Source organism: Chelon labrosus, assembly GCF_963514085.1.
Source record: "Chelon labrosus genome assembly, chromosome: 7".
Lineage (NCBI taxonomy): Eukaryota > Metazoa > Chordata > Actinopteri > Mugiliformes > Mugilidae > Chelon > Chelon labrosus.
The window spans coordinates 12697709-12708254 of record NC_140343.1 but is presented as its reverse complement, the minus strand read 5'-3'; the positions used below and the strand labels follow the sequence as shown (position 1 = coordinate 12708254).

Genomic DNA, 10546 nt, shown 5'->3' with positions numbered 1-10546 from the left:
TGGATAGATATTTGCAACTTGCATTCTACTACTTCTTCTACTTGTATTGAACCACATGTTTCCTTTTGCCTTGAACATATATTGTTTGGCTTCATTGACCATCCATCTGCAAAAAAAGCAAAAAACAAAAACAAAAAACAATTCTATATCATTAATCTTATTAAACAAATAGCCAGATAGCATATCCACAAATGTCGATACACTAATCAAAAACCACTCTTCTCCATCTTTGAAAATGAGGTCAAGCACTAAAATAAAACTATTAGACATTCTACAGCCACTAAGACTTTGGCCTTATGAGCTCTTTTCAATGTATTTGCGTAATATGATATTCTGAACTATTGCCTCTGAAATGTTTGTAGCCCCCTGGCGGTTGTCATTGCACTGTATTGTATTTCTTAATAAAGTTTATATATATTCTGTAAATATTTTATCCTGCAGAGGGCAGCAATACTCCCAGTAGCTCCAAAACTACCAACAGAAACAGTAGCAGAAGAAGACAATAACAACAACAAAAAAAGAAGAAGGAAAAAGAAGAAGAACTGTCTCGTCTTGTGACAAGCATTGTAAGTTGTCGATGCCAGTCGGTCAATGTTCAGTTGTATTTATTTTTACTTTTTCAGATATTTTAAAGCAGCTTTGTCAGTCCCTTATCCTTGTTGGCGTTTAATGTGTCTATGCGCTTAATGTATTTAATGAGAAAACAATATAAAGATAAATAATGATCTAATGATAACTTCATTCAGTTCCGGGTATCAGCCGTGATTTTGGAGATAAACTGAGATGGGTAGCCTACTGTAGAATGAGGTGAGATCACATCGGAAATGAAAACCTTTCATAAAGTCCGCAGCAGCTGCCAGATGCTACACTATTATTTTGTCTTTGCATCTTCAGCTGGTCCTGTTTGTGTTCATTCCTGTACTTTAAATGGACTGCATGAGCTCAGATTGACTCAGGATGGAAGTTAATGCAAAGTCTGAATGGGGCATATGTGGTGTGTTACCTCATTCGTCTTGCTCTACGTTTAAAACAAATCTATAACAAAGGGGAACTGAGTTTTCTGAAGAGCAGCTGTTGATCTTGTAGTTTTTTGATGCATTTCAAAGCACTGTCTTTATGAGGTGTTAGAATATTTCTTTTTTTTTCTTTTAAGTAAAACTTAAATAGATAATGTGATGTTCTTTGTAGAATTGCATGCACCACTTAGCCACAACATTATGACCACCTTCCTAATATTGTGTAGGTCTCCCTTGTGCCTCCAAAACAGTTGTGACTCATTGGAGAATAGACATGGGCCTTCTGAGAGTGTCCTGTGGTGTCTGGGATGTTGTTAGTGGGTCCTATAGGTTGATAGGAGGGGCCTCTGTGGATCAGGCTTGTTCCAGTGCCCCCTACAAATACTTGATCAGTTTGGGATATAGTAAATTTGGAGGCCAGGTCAACACCTTGTGCTGTTTTTCGTATTTGCTCCTAAACCGTTTTTGTGTGTGTGTCTGTGTCAGGCTACATCCTTCTGGGGATGGCTGCTGCTACCAAGGAGTGTCATTTCTATGGGGTGGGGGTGCCTGGTCTGGTCTCTGAATGCCAGGTCCAATAGTTTCCCAGCTGAACACCGAGTTGTCACAAGATGGTCAATGTTATTTACTTCTCCTGTCATAATGTTGTGGCTGATTGGAGTATATTAAAATGCTTAAACTAAATTCCATAATGTTTTATTCTACTAAGCGACGTGTCAACAATTTTTAGTTGATTAATTAATAAAGTTACTGCTGTTGTGCTATATGCGAAAATATGTGCACTCGTGATTCGGAGGCGCTGGCATGACTAATCTCTGACTATTGGCTGAATTGCAGAACAAAAATTTCAATATGATCATCAGTTGTACTGGAAAAGCACAGACTCTTGAAGGCTGCCGTGGGTGTTATGACCAGAGGCAATTGCTGCTCTGGTCATAAAGATAAGGTACTTGTCCTTGTTGGAAATCTCGCAGCCAGCATATTTAGCTTAGAGTATCACTATCCAGTTGTGGATAGACACCAACAAGTTCATCAGACTAACATCTTCCTTTGCAGGCGAGTGTAACAAACTTTAATCTTGAATGACACGCGCTCCATGTGAGGCGATGACTTTAGAAATTCCAGGTTATGTGTTTACTAGTAGTTTATGTCCTCTGTAAAGTATTGTGAATTAGGTGGCTCTTATTGCTAACTCACTTTATGTCATTTTCCAGATGGCCGGTCAAGGCTTGACAAAGAGATGGCTACCTGCTCAGCTGCTGCTCCTCTGGATGCTGACCAACATCTCTGGTGACTGACTGTTATGGCTTCTTTCCTTTTTCACAGAGAATTCATCAGCTTCACTGTGAGAGATGTACTGTGTTTCATTTGCTCTGGTAAAAAAATATGAGTTTCCCCTGAAAAAGATTAACCCTCTTTGGAAGGTAAAGGTTTTTAAAATGTTACACTGATGGATGAAAATGTAAAATTGTAAACAAATATGATTTATAATGATATCAAGACATAGTATGATTGGATGCCGATCGATTTGCTGGGCATTTTTGCATTAATCTTTTCTTGCTGAATTCCTCTCTTTGCCATTTAGACTCCTCCAGAGTGTGTTTGTCGGCTCCCGGTTCTGTCACACTTCAGGTATCCTCTAATGCCACCACCACTATTACTTCCAGGTAACCACAGAGTCACAGTCTATGCAAAATCTTCAGAAGTCTTCACATTACAGAAAAGGGCTCCTGCACAGCACACACCGCTTGGCTCTTGCCGTGTCGAAACTTTGTGAGACTTGGCAATTTGCAAATAGACAGGCCCATAAAAACATGAGATGAAATACAACCATGAGAATTCAGGTAATTCGGGTACAAAGAGGGCAACATATGATACGCTTCAAATATGCAGATACTAATCAAGTTTTAAACAAAAAAGAAAATCAATTTGGTGTGAGAGCAGTCACTTTTACCAAGGAGACTAAAATATGTATTTATGTATGTAGCCAGAGAGGATGAATGCCTTAGGCCAGAGGACACCTGCTGAAAGACAGTGCTGCATCAAGCATTGAGCTTAACTGACGATACATACAAAAATAATTCTTAACCTGAAACTGTATAGTAGTGAGACACAAGCGGAATATAAACGGGGAAACTCAAAAAAGGGTAGTTAAACATGCTAATGTTGAATCACTTCACACCACCAGACCACTGCAAATGTCAACTGATTGCTCACTGAACATAAGTTATGTCCACCTATTTTTGCAGCTTATCTAGACCCAGGTCCCCAGAAAGTTAATAAAAACAAAAATTGAGCAACTAGACTTGTGAATAGTGGAAAGAGTCAAAGTTAAATCTGAATTCAGTGAACTGTAAAGCTTCAACTAAAATTAACTGGTTAATACTTAATGTTCCCTAATACATTCTAGTCTAAATCCACTGCTGCATTAATAAATTCAGTCCGGTCCACCCTGTACTAAAGCTATTTATTTGATTTTATCTAACAGCAAACATCAATACAAAGCTAAAAGATTATTTTACTTATTTGAATTAAAGTCCAGATCCTTGCAGCTCTTACTGTTAATTGTGAAAGGAGCTGTTAGTTGTGTAACTGTTCTGTTATACTGTTGTTTCTGTGTCTGTCTCTAGTTCACCTGTCAACCAGTCAACAGTGATTTACTTCAACGTAACCTACAGCTCCAAGTTGAACTCCTCTATTATCACACTGCCTGAGCAGGTAACGCAGCAGAGACACTTGTGTTTAGTCATCACTGAACTTTGTACCGGCGTATGTACCACGTTATGTCAAAGACGACAGACAGTCAGCACTTTGTATAGTAACTTCTCTCCGGGAAGCAGGTGTTTGACAGACCCTTGAGGTGGTTGTTGCACACAAAGTGCTGCACTATTTATTCTGCTGAGAAATATAATCCTTGTTGACAAAGTGTGATTTTGCTCGTTTCCTTGTCCTGTAGCGTTCCACTTTTGTCCTAGAGGATGCCCACTGATAAGGGGGTATTCACATCTAGGCACAACTACCATTTATACGATTGTAATTGTGTAACCAAGCAGTTTACCTGAGGACCACTTTGAAAGTCAAACTGTCTGATAGGTAGTTTGTTGACTGCCCCCAGAGTGTGTTTAATCTGGCAGCAGCAGTGCTCTTTCTCAGCATATAGACGGTCGAACAAACTGAACTTGTTGTTCACATACACAACACTCGTACATGAACCACAGCAAAGCAATAGTGCCAATACTTGCTGCTGATTTCCAGAACCTTGTCTCAATTGCTCTGTAAGAACAAACTAAGCTCAATGCAACACTCTAACAATATTACATCGATTACTCCCTGAATCTAACTGATGAAAATAAAGAAACGGTGGTCTTGAAAATGCAACGGACAACAATAGCCAGTGATGGGAGGTCTGTCAATAAGTTGCTGCTAAAAAAGTTAACCTGTTGAGTTTGTGCTCTTCTTGCTGTTGTTAAGGTGTTGCTACCAGTGAAGGCCAACACAGTCAATTTCACTGTGACAGCCCGCGATGTCGGTCAGGTGACCACGTACCTGTTCAGCAACAGCACAGAGCTCGACGGGTGGGTACATCTTCACAGAGGAACTTTATTTCCATCTTTATTTTATTGTATCCTGCTCCATGTGTCCAACATTATTCGTTAATATAAATTCAATTAATTAATTAAAAATCAATATGAGTTTGCTGCAATGACAGACTGGGCTCCTCACCCGTCTTCTCGGAGATGTCCATGTTGTTATTGTCACGTGATCGGCAACTAGTCGACTTCCTGCTTAAAGCGTCACGGTACAGCAGTGAAGTCGACTAGTCGGTACAACCCCTAGTTGATACTGAAACAATGCTCTGCACTTTCCACTGCTCTGATTGCTTTCCTACAGTAAACTTGAAACATTTCCTGCTTCAAAAGTTTTGCGCCTGTAAATCGATTGAGAACCGCTGCTCTGTACATGATTCAATTTGACTGAAAGTGGTTGTACAAAGAGCAAGGCCCACCAGAATACCTGGGTGTTTGTAATAGTGTGTTATGAATTATTTTCATATTGTTTCACTGTCCAGTTTCTCTGTGTCTGTAACCCAGGTTTTCTCTCTTCCAGTTTGTCTGTCAGGATCCGCTTCATAGTCGTCCACAGCAACATCCTCTCAGTAATCAGTCAAGTGATTGGCTGGATTTACTTTCTGGCCTGGTCAATTTCGTTCTATCCTCAAGTCTGGGAAAACTGGAGGAGGAAAAGGTAGTTGTATGTGTGTCTTCTGCTTTGCTTTTAATATATCTACATTTTTCTTTTGCATTTGTGAGCGGACCGCTGGCAGTCACTTTGCGAACCTTGCATGACTGCAGTGGGGTCCTGTAGAGAAGGGTTGGTGGGTAGTCTTGTGTTAGGTGATTTATTATAGTGCATTTCCAGTCTTTCTTTGAATTAATTCTGAATTATATCAATTATATCAGCATTTTCTAAAAGAAACTGTGAGCTGAAACTTAAGAGAAACTGTTTTTTTTTAGTAAGAGAGAAGAAATTAGAGGAGAGGTGCTTCCCCCAGCAGCCTGGGCCTATAGCTGCATAACTAAGGGATAGTTCAGTGTAACCTGAGTCAGCCCTCACTATAAGCTTTATCAAAAAGGAAAGTCTTAAGCCTGACCATAAAAGTAGAGAGAGTGTCTGCTTCCCAAACCCAAATTGGGAGCTGGTTCCACAGGAGAGGAGCCTGATAGCTGAAGGCTCTACCTCCCCATTCTACTTTTTGAAACTCTGGGAACCTCAATTAAGGCCTGCACTTTGACAGCACAGTGGTCTATTGCGTTGATTTGGTAAAATGAGGTCTTTAAGATACGATGGAGCTAGGCCTTTAAGGGCCTTGGATGTGAGGAGGAGGATTTTAAATTTATTTTCTGGATTTTACAGGGAGACAATGAAGAGAAGCTAAAACTGGAGTAATATGATCTCTCCTGCTAATTCCCTTCGGCACTCCCATTGCAGGATTTTAAATCAGAGCTTTTTAAAGAGCTGTTTGGACAGCCAGTCAATAATGAATCACACTAATCCAGCCTGGAAGACACAAATACATGAACTAGTTGTTTAGCATCTCTTGATCAGCATCACAAATGAGCCACGCTAAATGTACCTGGAAGGGATATTGTTCCAGTTTGTATTACATCTCCGCTCCCTGCTGTGTACATAACGCGGCTCACGTCAGCAGTAAATACCGTTAACTTTGTTCTTTGGCAGGACTTTGAAACTCCTTAAGGGATTTATTTTTTGGCAGTTTTTATTCTACAGGGTGATTTATTGCCTTCCACGAGATAAGTGTTATTTACTACGAGTGCACTTCAGATTCTGCTTGCTTTCCAATGCATGTGACAGCCTTAGTTTAAGTATTTAGGAGTCAGTGTTTTAACAAATATTTGCAAAACGTCTGTGAGGAGAAGGTCTTAAAATGATATGAACAAATAACAAAGGGCAGCTGTGCCCCAGTGGTTTAATAAAAAAAGAGGTGGTCCTGCATTCTTCTTCTTAGCTGCTCGAGTAAATGTAATGTGTATCCTCCTGTAACCTTTGCTATGAATGAAGACGATCCAGAGCTATTAGAGAAGAACTAAAACACCTGACAGTAGGACAGAGACTGTAGGTTATAACCAGGGGATACAATTTATGGCAGAGGGGAAAAATCATACTATAACCAGCATGTTTGTTTCCAGTGTTGTAGGTCTCAACTTTGACTTCCTGGCCCTCAACCTCACTGGCTTCATCGCTTACAGTGTCTTCAACATAGGGCTGTTCTGGGTACCGTACATTAAGGTAACTTGATCAGTTCATACACAATGACTGAACTGTAGACTTGGTTTAGTTTGGAGTTGCAGTGAATTTTAAGTGATGCGTACCCAGTGAATAGCGTCTGTTGTTAATCTGCTGTTCGCCTGCCCTGCAGGAGGAGTTTCTGAAGAAGAACCCCAATGGAATTAACCCAGTCGATGCTAATGATGTGTTCTTCAGTCTCCATGCTGTCGTGCTCTGCTTGATCTACGTCTGCCAGGCTGCTATCTATGAGGTATGTGTACGCAGACGGAATGATCACGTCCCAGTACGTAGGAAGTCGTCGTACATTTAGATTGTGGCTCTTAGCTCTAGGGCAAAATCTTGGTGGGTGTCCTTTAATCCATTAATAATGCTGTATACTTTTAATTTGAGCTATTAACTAAAACATATTCAAGTGAGTATTTGCACCCCTCAGATTTTTTGACATTTCTGCAACAAAAAAAAAATTACTCAAAGTTTTGCGTATTTTCACAAAAGTCCTGACAGTAGATGAAGAGAACCCAATCAAACAAAAACAGAAATGTAATGTTTTTTTATTTCTTGATTCAAGAAAATGGATCATTCGTTCATATCTGTGCAAAAGTAAGTGAACGTAAAGCAAGCATTTCCAGTAACTTTTCATCAGTCGTCTGCAGCAACTTGGATTAATTTTAACCCATTCCTCAGTGCAGAACCATTTCAGTAGACTGGTTTGCATCCGAAAAACTAGTTTGAAAAAGTAGATTTGGCATTATTCAAATTTAAAAGTGTCACCTTGTGTATGTGCCAGACATTGTACAGACCCTCACTGTGGCATCACAACCTTCCAACTGTTAATCTGAGAGAGACGTATGGAAAGATACAACATCACCTCAGTCAAATGAGTGAAGGGTTTTCCTTTATTATATTTGCATTTCTTTTAACTACCAATGTGACTGCGGTCGTGAGGATACAATTTCATGCAAATCCAATAGCCTTGACTCTTCACTGTGTGTAAACCTGCGTGTTCTCTGTTCCAGAGGGGCGGCCAGAGAGTCTCCCGGGTGGCCATGGTCTTGTTGGGGATTGGCTGGACATTTGCTTTGATCAGCTTGTTTGTAGCTATAGCCAAAAGCATCACCTGGCTGGACTACCTCTACTACTTCTCCTACATTAAACTAGCAGTCACTCTGGTCAAATATGTGCCACAGGTGAGTGATACACAATGCACGCTTAGGTCCCAAAACACATGACGGAGACCTGTACAGAAATATAGTTGCAACGTTGGTATGATTTAAGATAAAACTCTCTAAAACTCTTTGCTCTCTAAGTGAAAACAGATTTCAAGAATGCATGGCAATTAAGTAAAAATATGTCATTTGAATGCTGTGTCTCAAGTTGCTCTAGTCGACTAGGAGGTCCGGTATTAATCTGAATTCAGGGCTACGAGTAAACCATGAAGAGCACTCCAAGAAACATCAAGAATAGTTTATTAAATGGTATAAGTCTGGGCATGGATGCAAAAAAAAGTCACCTCAGCTCAATCCTTCGTGACGTGACGTGTGGAAATCTGCCAAGAGCATCTCGTCCTCACAAACTGACTAACCATGCAAGAAGGAGAGTAGTGAGGAAGGTCAAAGCTTCACCGTTTAAGAAGGTTAAAAATCAATCTTGTCATAAACTGGAAGAAGGTTCTTTAGTTTGATGAGACATCTGCATCATATGCAGCAAAATACCGGGACACCCTGGAGGCAATTCATGCCCAGGTCGAGTGTAAATTTGCGAGAAGATTTATTTTCCAGCAAGACAATGACAGGAAGCATACGGCTACGCAGACATGGTTTAATTAAAGACAGCAAGCTGAATGTTCTGCAGCGGCCAATTCAAAGCCCACGTCTCAATGCAATAGAGAATCTGCACCCGGCCTTAAAAGGTTATATTTACGCCTGATCCCCGTGCACCCTGATGGAGCTTGAGCAGTTTTAAAATGAAGAGAGGAATAAAACTCAAGTGTCTCAAGTGATGTGCAAGCCTAAATGAGATCTGTCCACACAGGGGAACACACAGCAATGAAGGCTAGAATTCAGTCCACTGTTATATTATGTTTGTTGTAATTTTTTTATGGCTGTGATTCCAGGCTTACATGAACTACAGGAGAAAGAGCACGGAGGGATGGAGTATTGGCAATGTGTTGCTGGACTTCACTGGTGGAACGCTCAGCATCTTACAGATGATCTTAGAGTCCTACAACAACGGTAATCACTGCATTGTGCCTTCCTCTATGAGTAACTTCTTCTAGACTGTCAGTCTCAGCATAACTTGTTATGTGACAGCGTTATTTTAAATTGCTTGACTCTCACTAGCCAGTCCTTTCATCAATAGTGAAACATTCATTCATTCATTCATTCATTCATTCATTCATCTTCTGTAACCGCTTGTCCTGTGAAGGGCTGTGTGGTGCCTACAGCCTATCCCAGCTGTCATTGGGTGAGAGGCGGGGTACACCCTGGACAGGTCTCCAGTCTATCACAGGGCTAACACAGAGAGACAGACAACCACACTCACACCTACGGCCAAATTTATAATTTTCCTAGACCTAGAATCATGAACGCCGCTTAAATCGCAAGGACAATAGTATCTCTACTACTTCATCTATTTTTTTGAGATATTTGCTGTATTATTGTCTTATAAGCTCTGCTACCTTCATTAATTCACAATGTTGAAAGAGGATCAAGAGTTTGCTTGTTGAAATATGTTTGAAATATGCTGTGCTTGAATTTTTAACTTTTATTCAGTTTTAATGAATTAAAAACCGAACGAAAGCAGAGGATAGCGCTAACTGTACGATAACTTAAATGACTCGTCCTCTTCACCTGCTGGTGATAACCCACTTCTGACTGACGGAGCATGGTGTTAGTATGTTAGTAACTGTTGTGTGTCATTTCACAGATGAGTGGATGTTGATATTCGGCGATCCCACAAAGTTTGGCCTGGGTCTGTTCTCGGTGGTGTTCGACATCCTCTTCATGACGCAGCACTACTGTCTCTACAGACAGCCACCGTCCTACGACGCTATCGGAGAGGAACCAGAAGACTAACACTCAGCTCGCTCCGCTGTGACACAAGGACTCAGGAAGACACGTCACAGCGGAGTAGGTTTTATAAATTAGATTTAGATCGAGCTGCTTGGGGCTGAAAGTTCCTTTTTCTAAATTATCTCGGGATCAGCATGTCATTTTTATTTTTTTTTTACCACTGTAATCACTTATTTGGAGCACAGAAGCCTTAAGACAAAATGACTGTGACTTTTTAAGATATGCAACATAAATCATAGTGTTTTGAGATACTGTAATGACTGGAGGCTGTATTATCAGCCACTTTGAGAGCAAAGGGTGGATCTGAGTTACTGTAGTTTGGTCAATTCCTCATTATCTCACTTTCATTCCTTTCGTTTTCATTCACTGACTTACTATAACCGTCGTTTTGAGCTCACCATCTCCCATTGTCGATATTATTAACTGTTTTCTCCTTGATTCAGCTGCAATAAATATCACATATGTACATTTTTGTTCATTTAGTATTTACACTGTGTTCTTAAGTATGCCATATGTCAACCACCCGTTATATCTGAATGTTTAATTCTGTTATATAGATTCCTACAGCTCCAAAATACCCAGAAAACAATGTAGACACAAGCTACATCCAGTCAGTCCAGTATCTTCCCAGTAGAGTAACATTTTTTTATT

The 10546-nt window shown here is 40.3% G+C and overlaps 1 protein-coding gene across 3 annotated transcripts; it reads left to right on the top strand.

Annotated features, from left to right (window-relative positions):
- The first annotated feature begins 208 nt into the window (after positions 1 to 208).
- ctns (cystinosin, lysosomal cystine transporter) lies at positions 209 to 10361 on the top strand. Of its 3 annotated transcripts, none has more exons than XM_084548667.1 (11): positions 209 to 566; positions 2231 to 2306; positions 2602 to 2683; positions 3647 to 3734; positions 4488 to 4591; positions 5124 to 5261; positions 6725 to 6824; positions 6955 to 7074; positions 7841 to 8011; positions 8938 to 9055; positions 9750 to 10361. In XM_084548667.1, the coding sequence occupies exons 2-11, from the start codon at positions 2231 to 2233 to the stop codon at positions 9896 to 9898; spliced, it is 1146 nt and encodes a 381-aa protein (XP_084404793.1). In that variant the 5' UTR covers positions 209 to 566; the 3' UTR covers positions 9899 to 10361. The 3 variants fall into 3 exon arrangements, with proteins under 3 accessions (XP_084404793.1, XP_084404794.1, XP_084404792.1); XM_084548668.1 differs by lacking the exon at positions 209 to 566 and adding an exon at positions 594 to 807; XM_084548666.1 differs by lacking the exon at positions 209 to 566 and adding an exon at positions 1685 to 1962.
- Positions 10362 to 10546: the final 185 nt, after the last annotated feature.

Excerpts from the sequence above, each read along its gene's own strand:
- ctns (XM_084548666.1), top strand. The coding sequence starts at position 1,924 with ATGACCAGAGGCAATTGCTGCTCTGGTCATAAAGATAAG. Across the intron at positions 8,012-8,937 it reads TGGTCAAATATGTGCCACAG|GCTTACATGAACTACAGGAG; the intron begins GTGAGTGATACA and ends CTGTGATTCCAG. Across the intron at positions 9,056-9,749 it reads CTTAGAGTCCTACAACAACG|ATGAGTGGATGTTGATATTC; the intron begins GTAATCACTGCA and ends GTCATTTCACAG.